The following is a 20,879-nucleotide window of genomic DNA, read 5'->3' as shown; positions in this document are numbered from 1 at the left end:
TTATATTCGGATCGACTTATACTCGAGTATATACAGTATTTATTTATAGCGCAGGCACTGGCTGATGAATACTCATCAGCCACCGCCTGCTCTCACTGTTATTAGCGGGAGCAGACGTAGGTTGATGGGAGAAGTAGTCCCATCAGCCAACGTCTGTGACCGTAGTAAACTCATGTCACAGCTGCAAGCTCACACTCTCATCTGACAATGTGGGAGCCACAATCAGAGGCAGTGTTTGCAGCGCGGCAAACACTGGATGTTCGGGTCCCCCATTCATGTGAATGGGGTCCAGGTTCGGGTACTGTTCTTGTACCCGAACCTAACTTTTATTAACTGTTTGACTGAACACTTCGGACCCAAGCATCCAAGCGTTTGCACATCATTAGTGAGTAGGTCAGAAAGGGCCTTAACCCCTTCATGACCAAGACTATTTTGACCCTAATGACCAGGCCATTTTTTGCAATTCTGACCAGTGTCCCTTTATGAGGTAATAACTCTAGAACACTTCAACGGATAGTAGCGATTCTGAGAATGTTTTTTCTTGACATATTGGGCTTCTTGTTAATGGTAAATTTAGGTCAATAATTTTTGCGTTTATTTGTGAAAAGAACGGAAATTTGTAGAAAATTTTGCAATTTGTATTCTGTTAAACCAGAGAGTTATGTGACACAAAATAGTTAATAAATAATATTTCCCACATGTCTACTTTACATCAGCACAATTTTGGAAACAAAATTTTTTTTTGTTAAGAAGTTATAAGGGTTAAAAGTTGACCAGCGATTTCTCATTTTTACAGCAAAATTTACAAAACCATTTTTTTAGGGACCACCTCACATTTGAAATCACTTTGAGGGGTCTATATGGCAGAAAATACCCAAAAGTGACACAATTCTAAAAACTGCACCCCTCAAGCTACTCAAAACTACATTCAAGAAGATTATTAACCCTTCAGGTGCTTCACAGGAACTAAAGCAACTTGGAAGGAAAAAATGGACATTTTAATTTTTCCAACAAAAATTTTCTTTTAGCATCAATTTTTTCATTTTCACATGGGCGACAGGATAAAATGGATCCTAAAATTTATTGGGCAACTTCTCCTGAGTACACCAATACCTCCTATGTGGTCATAAACCACTGTTTGGGCGCACGGCAGGGCCCGGAAGGGAAGGTGCACCATTTGACTTTTTGAATGGAAAATTAGCTCCAATCGTTAGCGGACACCATGCCGCGTTTGGAGAGCCCCTGTGTGCCTAAACATTGGAGCTCCCTCACAAGTGACCGAATTTTGGAAACTAGACCCCCTAAGGAACTTATCTAGATGTGTGGTGAACACTTTGAACCCCCAAGTGCTTCACAGAAGTTTATAACGCAGAGCAGTGAAAATAAAAAATCATTTTTTTTCCTCAAAAATGATTTTTTAACCCTCTATTTATTATTTTCACAAGGCTAACAAGAGAAATTGGACCACAAAAGTTGTTGTGCAATTTGTCCTGAGTACATCGATACCCTATATGTGGGGGGGAACCACTGTTTGGGCGCATGGGAGAGTTCAGAAGGTAAGGAGCTCCATTTTGGAATGCAGACTTTGATGGAATGTTCTGCGGGCGTCATGTTGCGTTTGCAGAGCCCCTGATGTGCCTAAACAGTAGAAACCCCCCACAAGTGACCCCATTTTGGAAACAAGTCCCCTCAAGGAGCTTATGTAGATGTGTAGTGAGCACTTTGAACCCCCAAATGCTTCACAAAAGTTTATAATCGCAGAGCCATGAAAATAAAAAATAATTTTTTTTCCCTCAAAAATGATTTTTTAGCCCGCTATTTTTTATTTTCCCAAGGGTAACAGGATAAATTGGACCCCAAAAGTTGTTGTCCAGTTTGTCCTGAGTACGCTGGTACCCCATATGTGGGGGGGCACCACTGTTTGGGCGCACGGCAGGGCTCAGAAGGGCAAGAGAGCCATTTGACTTTTTGAATGGAAAATTAGCTCCAATCGTTAGCGGACACCATGTCATATTTGGAGAGCCCCTGTGTGCCTAAACTTTGGAGCTCCCCCACAATTTACTCCATTTTGGAAACTAGACCCGCTAAGGAACTTATCTAGATGCATAGTGAGCACTTTGAACCCCCAGGTGCTTGACAGAACTGTATAACGCAGAGCCGTGAAAATAAAAGCAATTTTTTTCCTCAAAAAATGATTTTTTAGCCTGCTATTTTTTATTTTCACAATGGTAACAGGAGAAATTGGACATCAAAAGTTGTTGTCCAGTTTGTCCTTAGTACGCTGGTACCCCATATGTGGGGGGAAACCACTGTTTCGGGGCTCGGAAGGGAAGTAGTGACGTTTTGAAATGCCGACTTGATGGAATAGTCTGCAGGCGTCATGTTACATTTGCAAAGCCCCTGATGTGCCTAAACAATAGAAACGCCCCATAAGTGACCCCATTTTGGAAACTAGACCCCCCAAGGAACTTATCTAGATGTGTGGTGAGCACTTTGAACCCCCAAGTGTTTCACAGAAATTTATAACGCAGAGCCGTGAAAATAAAAAAATCATTTTTTTCTCTCAAAAAATGATTTTTTAGCCTGCAATTTTTTATTTTCCCAAGGGTAAAAGGAGAAATTAGACCCCCAAAGTTGTTGTGCAATTTTTCCTGATTACGCTGATACCCCATATGTGGGAGTAAACCACTGTTTGGGCACACGTCAGGGCTCGGGATGGAGGGAGCGCTGTTTGACTTTTTGAACGCAAAATTGGCTGGAATAAATGGTGGCGCCATGTCACGTTTGGAGACCCCGTGATGTGCCTAAACAGTGGAAACCCCTCAATTCTAACTCCAACCCTAACCCCAACCCTAATCATAATCCTAACCACAACCCTATCCCCAACACACCCCTAACCCCAACTCTAACCCTAACCACAAGCCTAACCCTAATCCCAACCCCAACCCACCCCTAACCCTAATATTAACCCTAATTCTAACCCTAATTCCAACCCTAACCCTAATTCCAACCCTAAACCTATTTCTAACCATATCTCTAACCCTAACCCCAACCCTAACCCTAATTCCAACTCTAATGGAAAAATAAAAATATTTTTTTTATTTTATTATTTGTGCCTATCTATGGGGGTGATAAGGGGGGGTGTATTTACTTTTTTTTTATTTTGATCACTGTGAGAGTTTATCACAGTGATCAAAATGAAAAAATGAATCTGCAGAGCGATGGGCGCACTATGCATTTTCCAAGATGGCGGCGCCCATGATCCGGGACGGCGGGACACCAGGACGGCCAGAGGGACATCGGAGGCACCGTGGAGAGTGAGGGGGGGATCGGAAGGTGGGGGGAGTGGAGAGAAGGGGAGCAGATGATGACAGCGGCGGCCGATCGGCGCCGTCAGTCGGTGGCAGCGGCTGATCGCCCCCGCTAGTTGGTGTGTGGGGGGGGGGGTCGGATCTCGGTCTCCAGCCATGGCAGATGCTATTGCAGCATCGGCCATGGCTGGATTGTAATATTTCACCAAATTTCATTGGTGAAATATTACAAATCGCTCTGATTGGCTGTTTCATTTTTAACAGCCAATCAGAGCTATGGTAGGTTCGTGGGGGCTAAGCCAACCCCCCTCAGGGTGAACTACAAAGGGTCCTCTGTGTGCGGGTCAGGTGACCTTTCAGTGACCCCGGTCACCCGACCCGCAGGAGGGCAATCAATTCATGATGCCACATAGGCGCCATTGGTCGAATTGGCACCGACTTTCATGACGCCTATGTGGAGTCATTGGTCGGGAAGGGGTTAAAGGAGTCGCCCACAGAATTGGGTGTGGATGTGTAGTATGCAGCTGAGGCTAATATTCCGTCGACAGAGCTGTGCTGTGCAGATCCACAACTGAGCCGTTCCGACAGACGCCGACATCGGGAAGAGCTGATCGGCGTGGATGCTGGCTGTTACACCCTCACGTATCAGACTAAGGATAGACCATCAAAGCTAAAGTCCTGAACAACCCCTTTAATTAGCTTAGCTGATACAAACTTTTTTCAACTATTCAGATTTTACCTCTAGATGTACAGTATATGTACTGTTGCAATCAAACCTAAAGTGAGAACTGCAGGAGAATCTACATCAGCAACTCCGCAGAGAATAGTCTTGTGGATTCCTATGGTTTTGCTGCAGAAACAATCCACAGCAAATTTGATGTGTGTGAATTTACACTAAGACTGCCAATAAGGTGCACATTGCAAATATTCTTTCCATCTGTAAACTATGACAAAACTATTTTAAAGTCCTTACCTGACCGAGAGTAACAAAGAACCTCTTCATAATTTCCTCATTCTCAGTCTCAGGGGATGGGGAGGCCGCTGCCACCCTTCTCACTGTCCAGGGATGGTAATGTACATCGATCTCTAGACTCACTCCTGTATTACTCACTTTCACCTGGGACAGCAACTTAGCAAGTCTGTAATTACAGAAGAAAAGCAATCATTATTATTAATGGGAATCGGTCAGGTCCCCCATGCCATCCGCAGCATTCATTTATTTATGAATTAAATTCCCTGCCTAACCATCCCTGTATAACTACACAAATTTCTGTAAAAAAGAGGTTCAAATTTATCCAGAATTTGCATAGGGTGTATGCACACAGAGAAATTGAGAAGTCTTTTGAAGTATGTTGGCTCCAATAAATGTAAGGAAATAGACCTATTGCCCACGTTCCCCTTTGAAGAAGAAGTGTTATTTGTAAAATGCAGTGTGAATTGTGACTTGCGTTAGTAATGCAGATAATGTGTGTTGTTTGACAGTAGGGACAAGGAGTATTAATGGTTGGGACTAGCCCAGAAGGGGGGGCTAGGCTGAAGAGAAAAGAGACAGTTTCCTGTCAGAACAGCAGAAAGGGCCCAGTGTGCTTAGAGAAAAAACCTAAGGTCTAATGTAAGCAGCATCGCATGACTTGGGTGTCAATAATGAGAGTGGAGACAGATATGTAGGATAGCGAGATCCTAGAGTGATCAATCGGAGACGGTCCTAGGAGGTCGCCTAACCTTACAGCCCAGAGTTCATAACTCCAAGAGGTAATGAGCCTAGACAGGACAGAGTACGTAAAACGAAGAAAGTGTCCCAGTTGGGAGTTCCGGAACATCAGAAACAGAAGAGATAAGTAACGGCCTTAGTGGCAAGGTAGCCAAAAAAAGAAGCAGAACCGCAGGTTGAGCATATGACTTTTACAAACTAGACTGTAGTACTGAGACGGGTTGTGGTGAAGTAAAGAGGAGAGGTGAAGACAGAGAATAAGAAAAAGAAGAGGAAGGAGTCAGTGTATGGAAAATGCTCCGTGTCTTAAAAGAAACGTTTATCCCTTCCCAGTTATCGTTGAGTAAAAAGTGTATTTTTGACTGGTTGTCTCCCACATTGAACTGTCCAACACCCGGTCCTGACAAGCAGCAACATCGGTTACATGTGGCCCAAAAGGGTTTATCGCCCTCAGCACAAATCCACATACCCTGCCGGGACCCACACCTTCATGTAACGTGCAAGGGCGCACAAGACAAGTACCTTGCCTACGGCTACCGCCTAACGCCATGTTACATAAACACCTGAAAAATCGCAAAAAAAAAATTGAAGTACTCTTCCTATGCATTTCTAGTGTAAAACTAATTTGCAGATCGTATGTTCTGTCATTTGAGTGTTCTTGTACGCTTCAGGTTTTGAAAAACACCTGTTGGTAGAAAAAAAGAACATGAATGGATCTTATTTTAAGTGGCTCATAATGGAATCTGCTCCAAACAAAGCACTTTGCAATCAGAAAACTGCAAAAAAAGGTTCCAAAGTGCTTCAAAAAGTCTCCAAGTTGCAGGGAACAAAGAACGTGCTCAAAAACTCCCCCCAAGAAGGAGCATATTTTGAAGCAGTCAAAAAAAATTCCATAGCAGCAGGTTCACCATTCTTCTATTGATAATCTCATGCAGATAAAACAGTGATATTATCATAACTGCAGCAAGTATCTCAGTAAGTGACACATCACCGGAATCAGGGTCTCTTCCTCTACAATATGCTGTTCTCAGATTAGATTAGTGGCAAGAACATGGTGACAGATTCTCTTTAATCCCTTTCCAACATCGGGAGTAAATTTACACTGATGTCAGACTCCGTCCATTTGATGTGGGCTCCGGCACTGAGCCTACATCTTTTCCAGCACATGTCAGCTATTTTAAACAGCTGACATGTGCCCAGAATAGCCGCAGGTGTAGTCGCGATCCACCCATGGCTAATAACCAGTTAATTGGCGCTGTCAAACTCTGACAGCAGCATTTAACATGCTCTTCCGGCAATCGTGCCGGAAATCCACCAATCGGTGACCCCTGTCACGTGATCGCGGGTCACCGATGGGTTGGCATGACAACCAGAGGTCTCCTGCAGACCTCTATGGTGTCACTGCCGGATTGCTACGAGTTCAAAACACTCCACCCCATTCAAAATAAAACAATAAAAAAAATCAAACATACATATATTTATTATCGCCACCTTCAGAATCGCATGATCTATCAATAAAAAAAAAAAAAGAATTAACCTGATCGCTAAACAGCATAACGAGAAAAAAAATTCAAAAAGCCAGAAGTACGCCCTATGAGTATGTCTTTGGAATGTGGGAGAAAACCGGAGAACCCGGAGGAAACCCACGCAAACACGAGGAGAACATACAAACTCCTTGCAGATGTTGTCCTTGGTGGGATTTGGACCCAGGACCCCAGGGCTGCAAGGCTGCCGTGCTAACCACTGAGCCACCGTGATGCATTTATTGTATCCACTGCAAAGGTGATAAATATATAATCTGTAGACTGCTTTGACCCCCCCATTGATCCAGAAAACATGGCTCTAACAGACTCATGTGAGTAGAGTGGTAGTGTTCATGTACTACCATTATTCCTATAGCCAGTGAAAATATATGGGGACACACATTATTGGACAAGTTGGGCTCCTGGAAGTCAAGCCTTTACCAATCATGTGGTTACCAATCATGTGGTTCCACTACTACTCCCCGGCAACATGCGCGCTGTCTTGGGGTCATACTTGACTCCGAGCTTTCCTTTGCCCCCCACATCCGATCACTGGCTCGCTCTTGTTATCTGCACCTCAAAAACATTTCTAGAATTCGACCTTTTCTTACTTTTGACTCCGCAAAAACTCTTACTGTTTCTCTTATTCATTCTCGTCTCGACTATTGTAACTCTCTTCTAATCGGTCTCCCTCTTACCAAACTTTCCCCCTCCAATCAGTCTTGAATGCTGCAGCCAGGATCATATTCCTCACCAATCGTTACACCGATGCCTCTACCTTGTGCCAGTCATTACACTGGCTACCCATCCACTCCAGAATTCAGTATAAACTTATTACCCTCACCCACAAAGCTCTCCATGGCTCAGCACCACCCTACATCTCCTCCATTGTTTCAGTCTACCACCCTACCCGCGCCCTCCGTTCTGCTGATGACCTGAGGTTAGCATCCTCAATAATCAGAACCTCCCACTCCCGTCTCCAAGACTTTACACGTGCTGCGCCAATTCTTTGGAATGCACTTCCCAGGTCAATACGATTAGTCCCCAATCCCCACAATTTTAAGCGTGCCCTGAAAACGCATTTATTCAGACTGGCCTACCGCCTCAACACATTAACCTAACTATCCCTGTGTGGCACAGCCAAAAGTTTTACCATAACCAGGTTCCCCGCATCATGTTCCCACATGCTTTATGAATCCATTAGCCCTCTGTGTCTGTACACACTTAACATTATGGCTGGTCCAAACAATCAGGGCAATTGTTACCACCCACCTTTCGTGTCTACCTTTTCCTCATAGACTGTAAGCTTGTGAGTAGGGCCCTCATTCCTATCTGTTATGATCTACGTGATTATTGTTATGCTGTAATGTCTATCGTCTGTATATGTCCCCTCTAAAATGTAAAGTGCTGCGGAATATGTCGGCGCTATAGAAATAAAATTAATTATTATTATTTATAAGTACGTTTTTTTGATTGTCGCAACATTGCATTAAAATGCAATAACGTGAGATCAAAAGATCATATCTGCACCAAAATGGTATAAATAAAAACGTCAGCTCTGCATGCAAAAAATAAGCCCTCACCCAACCTAAGATCACGAAAAATGGATACTCTACAGGTATTGGAAAATGGCGCATTTTTTTGTTTTTTTAACAAGCTTTGGAATTTTTTTTCACCATTTAACTAAAAAAGAACCTAGATATGTTTGGTGTCTATGAATGTGTAATGAGGTGGAGAATCAATGTCAAGTTAGTTTTAGCATTTAGTGAACATGGTGAAAAAAACAAACAAAAAACAACTGTGGGATTGCACTTTTTTTTGCAATTTCACCGCACAAGGAACTTTTTTCCCGTTTTAGAGTACACAACATGGTAAAACCAATGGTGTTGTTTAAAAGTACAATTCGTTCTGCACCAAAAAGCCCTCACATGGCCATTTTGACCAAAAAATAATAAAGTTATGGCTCTTGGAGGACGGGGAGCAAAAATTGAAAATGCAAAACCAAAAATACCTCTGGTTGATAAGGGGTTAACAGACTTTTTTTTATGGTTAAAACTGATATTTAGCTGCCAAACCATAAATGAAAGTACCACCGAGCACATGCCGATGCGGATTTTGGTCCATACACATACATGCATCAAGTTTTGAAAAATGGAAACCTTGGAGAAAACCAACCCCAAAAAAGTATTGGAGATAGTCTGTAACAAATTAGACTGGGAAGAAAGTTAGCACGCTAGGTGACCTGCTCAGCGTTGATGAGACCGAGACATGAATTTTCTGAAAAGTGTAAAATAAGACACATTGCACGTAGCTTCCCATCGCCCCTGATGCTATTAACCCTGTCTCTGCCACTATTTTATTACTCCTTCAGCAGCACTGACACGTCATAGCTGTTAACGATGGGATGTTTTCAGTAAACCCTGGATACATTTGGTATCTACCTATTAAATATGTTATACAACGTTTACCCATCTTCTAGACACTACAGTATAAAAAGAGCGGATGCTGCGTCGTGGTCACACGTGCAGGATATATTACATTGTTATCATTATTGATTAAAGAAAATCTGTCTGTATTTTGTTCCAACAAATCTGGACTAACATTATATGCACTATGGGCACAATTCATCACTTGCATTTTTTTTTAAGTCACTTCTCTTTTTTTGTCTTGTGGAATTTGTTGATTTTTTTATGCCAAATTCTTCAAAATGGTGAGCATGGTTCATGAATTTTGCAAAAAAGTTTAAATTTTCTTTATTTTTCTTTTGTACAAAAAGCCAAATGTGCCATTTAAAAAGTCACAAATGTTACAAATGTTGCTAAAATCACTCCAGGAGGAGCTGGAGTACATTTGCCAAAAAATAAACAAATTGATATTTATCGAAAAAGTCTCAGTTCAGGAACCAGCCATAAAAAAAACTAAACAAAACAGGAGAAGACATATAAAATAGACTTAAAGGGAATCCGTCACCTCATTTTTTCCCTATGAGCTGCGGCCACCGTCATCAGGGGCTTATCTACAGCATTCTGTAATGCTGTAGATAAGCCCCCCCCCACCCCGATGAAACCTGAAAGATAAGAAAAACTAGTTAGATTATACTCACCCGGGGGTCTGGTCCAGTCCAGAGCTGCGGCAGAAGTAAGAAGGAGGACGTCATCACTAGAAGATGGGAGGCGCCGGACTGGACAGCGACACCCATTGGACTGGACCAGACCCCTGGGTGAGTATAATCTAACTCGTTTTTCTTATCTTTCAGGTTTCATCGGGGCTTATCTACAGCATTACAGAATGCTGTAGATAAGCCCCTGATGGCGGTGGCCACATCTCATAGGCCAAAAATGAGGTGACACCGATTCCCTTTAAAAAAGGCACAAATGAAAGAAAGAATAAGGTGCAAATGAAAAATAGGTAAAAAAAAAACTCCAGAACTAGACAAAAAAAAAGTGCAAATGCAATAATAAATTGGTCCCTAAATGGCCCACAGTGGGACACACGTTTTAATATTTTCACTCAGGTCTTTCCATTCAGTCCCATTGCCACAGGTATAATGCACTTTTTCATTTAAAATAAGTGTGATGCTGAGTCACTAATCAAGGACAAGCTGTGAGAGAGGGTACCCAAGAGGTTCCCGGTCAGATATCAAGAGAGCTTGTCATAAACAGAGTGGTAAGACAAAGGCGTAGAGAGGTCCCAGTCCGAGGTCAGAATTCCAGGAGGGTAGCGGATCAAAACAAAAGGGGCTAGGCAAAAGGATGGTCAAAGGCAAGGTCCAAGGTTGGGCAGCAAAAGATCAGAAGCAGTTTTGGAAAACAAGGCAACACACGCCACTGAGCTAATGCTACGACTGGCAATAATTAGACACTGACAGACAGCTAAATAGCCAGGTAATCACTCAAAACGGAACAAAAAAAACTGGAAGAAACCCAGTACGCCTTTGCCTTGATTGGGAGCTAGAGTGTCACTCACAATACTAACAGCTCAGCACGCCCCTGCCTCAAACTGGACCACTGAGCTGTCACTCACAATACTGAATGGATTCTATAGGGCAGCTGAATTGTGGTGGAATCGTGCCAATAAGCTCTAGAGGCAGATTCTCAAAGAGATCTATGTCCGACCTATCAATCTTAACAGCTCATTTACATATTAAGAAAAACGTGGATTTTAAGATATCGGATGGCAGATATCAAGGTATCATTTTATTCAACTTTCTATCATCTACATGCCCATATAGATGGTTTAGGTGGGTTAACCCTACTGACAGATTCCCTTTAAACTAGAATGTTTTAGGTATTGCTGCAGATTTAATTATATTAGATTATAGTCACAGTAATAGGATTTTTCCATGTTACTGCACCTGTATTCAGAATAGCAGTCACTCTTCAGAAATGCTGGAAGTCTTTCCTTCTTGATCCATTCAACGCCTTGTTCTCGATTCAAACACTTGAAAATGAGCAATATAAAAAAATACATATATATGTAATTGTAGATTTTCAAGTTATTAATGTTTGCATTACGAGCATTTCATGTTTTTGAACAAACCACATAGATGTCTGAGCAATAAAACAAAGAGCAAAAACAGTTTTTTTCTGTTGAATTTTTTTTCTACGCAACAGCAATCTTCTGACTATTGTGTTTTTGCTGTGACTTTATTTTAAATGTATTTCTCCAAATTTAATGCATTTTTAATACAGATAATGGTACAAAAGAGCTGCCGCCCTTTTTCCTCACGGCACCTCAATTAATATTTTTGGTAGATACACGCACAACAGAATTTGTTGCAGAAATGTAAGAGATTGAAAATAATTTCCATTCATCTGAGTTTCTTTGTTTCTCTGGCAAATACGTGGGCCCTGATTAATCAAGAATTGTATTGCAGTGTATTGAAAAGGCAAAAGTCTATTCAATACATACAGTAATTAAAATATAAAAAAAAATAAAAGAATAAATCAATAAAAATTTAAATCACCCCCTTGGTTCCCCAAACATAAATAGCAAAATGTAGAAATATGAAAAAAAAAAACCCTACATATTTGGGATTGCCACGTGTAGAATTGCCCGAACTAAAATACAAAAATACTCGTCACATAACGTGAAAGTTAAAATGAAAGAAAAATTGAATGGCAGATTTGATGTTTTTTTCGGTGCCGCACTGCCACCAAAAAATACCGTACATTAAAAAGTAACCAAAACATTGTAGGTGTCCAAAAATGTCATTAATAAAAGCTACAAATTGTCATACAACATACAAGTCCCCACACAGAGCACTCTAACAAGTCCCAGAAAACTGCGCACAAACCAAATATTCTTTTTTACAAGGTTCTGAATTATTTTAACCACTAAAATATAAGTTTGGAATCATCGCAGTTGTACTGATCTGAAGAGACATATTGCCGGGTCATTTTTACCACACAATGAAGACATTATAAAAACGAAATGCAAAAAAACAATTGCAGAATTGCTTTTTTAAAATTTTTTTCACTTTTTCGCTCTTGAAAGAAGTGGGAAGAAAAAATGAAGTCACAAAGGCAAAAAAAAAAAAAAAATATTACTCGGTCCATCAGGGATTACTTTTCTGTTTTCAAGCTTCTTCAGCGCATAGGCATATGCTAGTTAAAAATAAAATCAGCATTATTCACCTTTCCCTGTTCCAGCGCCGAATCTCCAAGTAGCATCGGTGAGGAGTCAACACCGGAAATAGGGGAAAGTGAGTAATGTTGATTGTATTATTTTTTTGCTATCACATGCCCCTGGGCCAAGGATACTTGAAAAGCTCTTTAAAGTCATAAGGAAGGAAGATACTTACCAGCTTCACACTCAATGGCTGGATTTTATGTTTCTCATGCAATATGTGACTTTCTGTGCTTAGCCATTATGCAGCTGGAATGTATTTACTTGAACAGCAGCCAAAGAACCTTCTCCCCATTTTAACAATTTGGCTATTTTAATGAATGATTACAAAAAGATAAAGCAAACCTACCCATAGCTCAATGTCCTCCACTTACCATAACACTGTAGTTGTTGTCAATTTTTACATCAATAACAGAGGATGTTTTAGGGCTCCGTCCAGAGACACTTCTGGTTGCATTATAGATGGGATTTGGTGACTGAAGATCACGTAAAACTTTTTTAATCTGCTGTTCCAGAAGATGGGGTACACTACTGACCACTTCAAAAACGCCATATATTTTGTTGAACTGGATGGTTTCAGAGAAAGTCTGCAAAAATACAATATACAAAAATGTAAATGTTGCACTACTTACGAGCCCAATTTGGTGCCCAAATTTAGAATCTATACGGCCGGGATTCAGATGGCTGTATCTCACCGTCCATGCCCGGATTGATCACATAATCCAAATTTGCAACCTCATATATGCTGTGAGATACGGCTGTCTGAACCCAATCTAAGACTATGTGCACAAGTAGAGAATTCACAAGTAATCCATAACAAAATCTGCATGCATAGATTTGCAAATTAGCTACCCTCCAGAGGAAAGAAAGGTAGTTTGATTAATATCATATGGCAAGGCTTGTGTTGCCCATTGACGTATAATCGATTTAATACAATAGTGTCCAAAATATATAGAAAATGGCATTTCAAACAAATGACTCAACCCAATTTCGGACTAACATGAAATCACAGCCAAAGGAAGAGAACCATTAATAGCACAAATCTTTATTAATTGCGAGATAAAAACAACATTAAAAATAAGATAAAAAATAAGATAAATGCAGAGTAAACATAGTAGCAGAGTACCCAGTAGGGGTGTGTGACTAATACGTCCTGAAGAAATGATGTAATATATATTTAACCCCTTCACCCCCAAGGGTGGTTTGCACGTTCATGACCGGGCCAATTTTTACAATTCTGACCACTGTACCTTTATGAGGTAATAACTCTGAAACGCTTCCATGGATCCCGGTGATTCAGACATTGTTTTCTCGTGACATATTGTACTTCATGTTAGTGGTAAAATTTCATTCAAATAACTTGCGTTTATTTGTGAGAAAAACGGAAATTTGGCGAAAATTTTGAAAATTTCGCAATTTTCCAACTTTGAATTTTTATGCCCTTAAATCACAGAGATACAGCACACAAAAAAAATTGATAACTAACATTTCCCACATGTTTACTTTACATCAGCACAATTTTGGAACCAAAATTTTTTTTTGTTAGGAAGTTATAAGGGTTAAAAGTTGACCAGCGATTTCTCATTTTTACAACACCATTTTATTTTTAGGACCACATCACATTTGAGGTCACTTTGAGGGGTCTATATGATAGAAAATACCCAAAAGTGACACCATTCTAAAAACTGCACCCCTTAAGGTGCTAAAAACCACATTCAAGAGGTTTATTAACTCTTTAGGTGCGTCACAGGAATTTTTTTGAATATTTAAAAAAAGTGAACATCTAACTTTTTCACAAAAAAAATACTTCAGGTTCAATTTTTTTTATTTTACCAAGGGTAACAGGAGAAATTGGACTGCAAAAGTTATTGTGCAATTTGTCCTGAGTACGCTGATACGTGGGGGGAACGACTGTTTCGGCGCATGGCAGAGCTCAGAATGGAAGGAGCGCCGTTTGACTTTTTCAATGCAAAATTGGCTGGAATTCAGATCGGACGCCATGTCACGTTTGGAGAGTCCTTGATGTACCTAAACAGTGGAAACCCCCTACAATTGACCCCATTTTGGAAACTAGACCCCCCCCAAGGAACTTATCTAGATATGTGGTGAGAACTTTGAACCCACAAGGGCTTTACAGAAGTTTATAACGTACAGCGGTACAATTAAAAAATCATATTTTTTCCACAAAAATGATCTTTTCACCCCAATTTTTATTTTCCCAAGGGTAACAGGACCCTAAAAGTTATTGTGCAATTTGTCCTGAGTACGCTGATACCCCACATGTTGGGGTAAACCACTATTTGGGCGCATGGCAGAGCTCGGAAGGGAAGCAGCGCCATTTGACGTTTTTGGCTGGAATTGAGATCGGACATCATGTCGCGATTGGAAAACCCCTGATGTACCAAAACAGTGGAAACCCCCCACAAATGACACCATTTTGGAAACTAGACCCCCTAAGGAACTTATCTAGATTTGTGGTGAGAACTTTGAACCCCCAAGGGCTTCACAGAAGTTTATAACATACAGCCGTACAATTAAAAAATCATATTTTTTCCACAAAAATGATCTTTTCACTCTCAATTCTTATTTTTCCAAGGGTAACAGGACCCTAAAAGTTATTGTGCAAATTGTCCTGAGTACGCTGATACCCCACATGTGGGGGTAAACCACTATTTGGGCGCATGGCAGAGCTCGGAAGGGAAGCAGCGCCATTTGACGTTTTTGGCTGGAATTGAGATCGGACACCATGTCGCGATTGGAAAACCCCTGATGTACCTAAACAGTGGAAACCCCCCACAAATGACACCATTTTGGAAACTAGACCCCCCAAGGAACTTATCTAGATGTGTGGTGAGCACTTTGAACCCCCCAGTGCTTCACAGAAGTTTATAACGCCTGGGCGTGAAAATAAAAAATTCGTATTTTTTCCACAAACATGATCTTTTAGTCACCATTTTTTTATTTTCCCAAGGGTACCAGGAGAAATTGGACCCCAAAAGTTGTTGTCCAATTTGTCCTGAGTATGCTGATACCCCATATGTGGGAGAAAACTACTGTATGGGCACACGTCGGGGCTCGGAAGGGAAGTAGTGACGTTTTGGAATGCAGACTTTGATGGAATGGTCTGCGGGTGTCATGTTGCCTTTGGAGAGCCCCTAATGTACCTAAACAGTGGAAACCCCCACAAATGACCCCATTTTGGAAACGAGACCCCCTAAGGAACTTATCTAGATGTGTAGTGAGCACTTTGAACCCCCAAGGGCTTCACAGAAGTTTATAATGCCCGGGCATGAAAATAAAAAAATCGTATTTTTTCCACAAACATGATCAATTAGTCCCCAATTTTTTTATTTTCCCAAGGGTAACAGGAGAAATTGGACCCCAAAAGTTGTTGTCCAATTTGTCATGAGTACGCTGACACCCCATATGTGGGAGAAAACTACTGTGTGGACACACGTCGGGGCTCGGAAGGGAATCAGTGACATTTTGGAATGCAGACTTTGATGGAATGGTCTTCGGGTGTCATGTGCGTTTGGAGAGCCCCTGATGTACCTAAACTATTGAAACTCCCCACAAGTGACCCCATTTTCGACACTAGGCCCCCCACGGAACTTATCTAGATGTGTGGTGAGCACTTTGAACCCCCAAGTGCTTCACAGAAGTTTATAACGCTCGGGCGTGAAAATAAAAAAATCATTTTTTTCCACAAAAATGATATTTTTGCCCCCAATTTTTTATTTTCCTAAGGGTAACAGGAGAAATTGGACCCCAAAAATTGTTTTGCAATTTGACCTGAGTAGGTTGATACCCTACATGTGGGGGTAAAACACTGTTTGGGCGCATGGCAGAGCTTGGAAGGGAAGGAGCACCATTTGACTTTTTCAACTCAGAATTGTCTGGAATTGAGATCAGATGCCATGTTGCTTTTGGAGAGCCCCTGATGTGCCCAAACAGTGGAAACCCCCAATTCTAACTCCAACCCGAACCCCAAGACACCCGTAACCCTAATTTCAGCCCTAACCCTACCCTAACCCTAGCCCTAACTCTAATGAAAAAAATGGAAATAAATACTTTTTTTTATTTTATTATTTTTCCCTAACTAACGGGGTGATAACGGGGGGTTTGATTTACTATTTATGGCGGTTTTCATGTTTGGCAGCTGTCACACGCTAAAAGACGCTTTTTATTGTAAAAATAGTTTTTGCATCACCACATATTGAGAGCTCTAATTTTTCCGTATTTTGACCCACCGAGTCATGTGAGGTCTTATTTTTTGCGGGACGAGTTGACGTTTTTATTGGTACCATTTTCGGGCACGTGACATTTTTTGATCGCTTTTTATTCCGATTTTTGGGACGCAGAATGAACAAAAACCAGCGTTTCATGAATTTCTTTTGGGGGGGTGCGTTTACACCGTTCCGCGTGCGATAAAATTGATAAAGCGGTTTTAGTCTTCGGGTCAGTACGCTTACAGCGATACCTTATTTAGGTCGTTTTTTTATGTTTTGTCGGTTTTATGCAATGAAAACTATTTTATATAAAAAATAATTATTTTTGCATCGCTTTATTCTGCGAGCTATAACTTTATTTTTTTGCGGATGATGCTGTGTGGCGGCTCGTTTTTTGCGGGACAAGATGACGTTTTCAGCGGTACCATGGATATTTATATGCGTCTTTTTGATCGCGCGTTATTGCACTTTTTGTTTGGCGGTATGATAATAAATCATTATTTTTTGCTTCGTTTTTTATTTTTATTTTTTAAGGGGTTCGCTAAAGGGGTTAACTAATGGGACAGTTTTATAGGGCGGGTCGTTACGGACGCGGCGATACCTAATATGTGCACTTTTATTGTTTTTTTTTTTTTATTTCTAAAAAATGGATTTATTTGGGGGAATATTTTTTTTTTTTTTCTAATTTGGCGATTTTTTTAAATTTATTTTAACACTTTTATTTTTTTTTTTACTTTATTAAATAGTCCCAGGTGGGACATCACTGTCCTGTGACAGATCGCTGATCTGTCACATCGCAGATCACTGTGACAGATCAGCAATCTGTCACAGGCACTGCAGAAGGCTTCCTCATGCCTGCGCTTTGCAGGCACTGAGGAAGCCAGCTTCCTGCAGGCCCCCGAAGGCCCCCGTGCCATCTTGGATACGGGGGCCTGCAGGAAAGGAGCCCCCCGCAGCAGCGCTGCACATTGCGCTGCCGTGGGGGGCTCAGGGAAGCACGGAGGGAGCCCCCTCCCTGCCGATGCTTCCCTTTAACCCCCGGTACACCGCGATCATGTTTGATCGCGGTGTGCAAGGGGCTAACGTGTCGGGGGCGGTCCGTGACCGCCCCTGACACATTGTGCTGGGTGTCAGCTGTGATAATCAGCTGACACCCGGCCGCGATCAGCGGCGCTCACCACGTGGGCGCCGCTGATCGCGGTAGACGTACTATCCCGTCCATGGGCATAAGGGCCCGGGTCCCATGGACGGGATAGTACGTCTCATGTCAGGAAGGGGTTAATATTTGAATGATGCACATTATCTGCCAAAGATTTGACAAGACTCAAACGAGAAGTGATCAGGAAGCCATTATCCTCCAGTGCTGTGATATTCCAGAACTGCAGCCTCGCTGGAGGCCCAGAAGTACAAGGGGTTCATAGCTCAGAGACAGGGCCAAGGTAAGAGAGGCTGAAACCCGACCACCACTGAACAAGTCACAGAAGGTGCCTGGGCCAAGAAATATCTGAAGATGGGTTTTTCAAATGTTTTATGGACTAATGAGATGAGAGACTCTTAGCAGACAAGATGCATGGGCCCATGGCTAGATCAGTAACGGGCACCGACCTCCACTCCAACTCAGACACCAGCACGGTGGAGGTGGTAGTGCGTCGGGCTGGTATTGTTAAAGAAGAGCTAGTTGCATCTTTTTGGGTTGAAGATGGAAATAAAATCAACTCCCAAACCTACAGGAAAAAGTCAGCATCTTTCAAGAAAACCATGACTTTTATGCAGGACAATGCCAAGTCTTTACGTTTCAACTTATGTCGTGTTTAAATGTGTCGAATTTTTACTAAATGTGTTGGAGACAAGCACCAAGATGGTGGTCATTTTTACAGGAAAGGGCCAGGGCGGGGACATTATTAAAGGATGAGGACATAATTACATTAAATGGCCAGGATGGGGAAAATATTGCAGGATGAAGACATTACTACTCTAACATGAAAACCTCAAAAAGAGGAAAAAATACTCCAAAAAATTCAGATACAAACCAGACAGGCCTAAATACATCTGCACTAATACAGAGTGCAGCGGACCCAAGTAAAATTGCAGCTGCACAGGTGCATAAATACCAAATGAAACAGCCAGCCTACTATCAGGGATTGGCCGTGTGGTACACCAGTGCAGAAGAAATAATCCGCAGGTGGCAGTGTTCACACAGGGAATGCAGGGCTTCTGGTTCACAACCTCTTAGTAACACTATATAGGGGGGCTGCCCAGTGCCAACTAGAATGCATCCCGTGTGAACAGAGGCCACAAGTTTGCAGAACCATTTGGGCCCAACTGCACCCTGAAAAAAATATAAAAAGTGCACAAAAAACATATCAATATATGTAAGGTATTGGTTGATATTAAGGCCTTAACACGGAAGCTGGAAAACTGCGTCAAAGTTCCTTACCCTTGCCAGTCCTACTCTAACATGAAATTGATATTTTTTTGTGCACTTTCAGGGCGCAGTTGGGCCCAAATGGTTCTGCAAACTTGTGGCCTCTGTTCACACAGGATGCATTCTAGTTGGCACTGGGCAGCCCCCCTATATGGTGTTACTAAGAGGTTGTGAACCAGAAGCCCTGCATTCCCTGTGTGAACACTGCCACATGCGGATTATTTCTTCTGCACTGGTGTACCACACGCTGGCTGTTTCATTTGGTATTTATGCACCTGTGCAGCTGCCATTTTACTTGGGTCCACTGCAATTTGTATTAGTGCAGATGCATTTAGGCCTGTCTGGTTTGTATCTGAATTTTTTGGAGGATGAAGACATTATTACATGGAAGGACCAGGATGGGGACAATATTACAGGATGAGGACATTATTACATGAAAGGGCCAGCAGGGGGACATTATTACAATATGAGGACATTATTATATGATAGAGCCAGCACGGGGACATTATTACACAATAAGGACATTATTACATGAAAGTGCCAGGGTGGGGACATTACTACATGATGAGGACATTATTACATGACAGAGCCAGCACGAGGACATTATTACTCGATGAGGAAATTATTACATGAAAAGCCAGGACTGGGACATTATTACAGGATGAAGACATTATTACATGAAAGGACCATAACGGGGACATTATTACAGATGAGGACATTAATACATGAAAGGACCAGGACACCAGGACGGGAACATTATTATAGTATGAAGACATTATTACAAGAAAGGGACATTATTACATGAAAGTGCCAGGACGGGGACAATATTACAAGATGAGGACATTATTACATGAAAGGGCCAGGATGGGGGCATTATTAATGAATGGGAGATCTTGTCACAGGATGGAGGACATTATTACAGGAAAAGACCAGGATGGGGACATTATTACTAGATGGGGACATTATTACAGGATGGGGGCCAAGACAAGGACATTATTACTAGATGAGGGACATTATTACAGGATGGGGATATTATTACAGGATAGTGGCAAGGATGGAAAACATTGTTACATGGGCCTGTACATCTGATCACCATGCTGGTGGGGGCCTAGATCCAATTTGTTTCTTTAGTTATTACAGTTGGAACAGCACAATGTAGTTTTAAGAAAAGGTGGTGCTGAATGGCTATTTTATAGTGACTGTAAGTATTTTGGAGAGCCGATATGTTCTTCACACAGGAATTGGGTCTGCTGACAGGTTTGATTAGACTATTTACATTCCTGCAGTAGTGAATAATGCTATGTAAAAAAATCAACAATGTAAGTGAGTGTGACAATTCCAGTAAGTGTATTATACGAGTGTGTAATTGTATTATAGAATGAATAGGTAGATGGGGATTGAGCAATATTGGGATACTCAGCCATGTTTACTTACTGGTAGACTTAAGAATTCATTGAAGAAATCTACAAGCAGTTCATCTGTTACTAGGAAATCCTCCTAAGCAAATAGAACAAAACAGAACTTTAAACACAAACCATGGTAGTGATTGTCAGTGCTGATTTATAGATAGCAAACACCAAGAGGCGCAGTGACAAATCAGAAAGCGTATAATATTATAATCTATCTTCCATGCAATCCTTTATCACCTTGCAGACGTCTCACGTGCTTCTATGCGATCCATCATGTGTGGGGTGAATGGAGCTTTGCTAAGATGACCCACATGATTAATATTATACTACATTCCTCTTTCTGATAGGTTAGCAGAACTTAAGCTTATTTGCTCTTGGCAGCCCCTCCAAAAAAGTTGTTGGGACCTCTTGGCAGAGCTTAGCTTAACAAGGTTCTAAATAAGACTTCCCCTTTAAATAGTCATAAGTCTTTTTGTAAACCAAGCAACTTCTTTAAATTAACTTTTTATTTTTTTAAGTATACCACGTTTTTCTAAAAATTGATTTTGCTCAGTTTCATTTTCTGGTTTCTATACCTGATCCTTCTTATGTAAAACCTAAAAGGTGCCTACAAGACATTAGATAGAAGTCGACCAAATCCACC

The 20,879-nt window shown here is 41.4% G+C and overlaps 1 protein-coding gene across 3 annotated transcripts in view; it reads right to left on the bottom strand.

Annotated features, from left to right (window-relative positions):
- Positions 1 to 20,879, bottom strand: part of RGS22 (regulator of G protein signaling 22) — a 162,502-nt gene that overhangs the window by 136,585 nt on the left and 5,038 nt on the right. For all 3 annotated transcript variants that reach the window (XM_073550453.1, XM_073550454.1, XM_073550455.1), the window contains exons 3-6: positions 20,262 to 20,324; positions 12,548 to 12,760; positions 10,900 to 10,985; positions 4,285 to 4,450 (exon numbers count right to left, since the gene is read on the bottom strand). In XM_073550453.1, the coding sequence (XP_073406554.1) occupies positions 4,285 to 4,450; positions 10,900 to 10,985; positions 12,548 to 12,760; positions 20,262 to 20,324 (528 nt within the window). The remainder of the gene's footprint in view (positions 1 to 4,284; positions 4,451 to 10,899; positions 10,986 to 12,547; positions 12,761 to 20,261; positions 20,325 to 20,879) is intronic.

The sequence above is a fragment of the Dendrobates tinctorius genome, unplaced genomic scaffold (genome assembly GCF_039654945.1).
Source record: "Dendrobates tinctorius isolate UK_male_01 unplaced genomic scaffold, ASM3965494v1 ptg000165l, whole genome shotgun sequence".
Lineage (NCBI taxonomy): Eukaryota > Metazoa > Chordata > Amphibia > Anura > Dendrobatidae > Dendrobates > Dendrobates tinctorius.
This window is presented reverse-complemented; position numbering and strand designations above follow the sequence as displayed.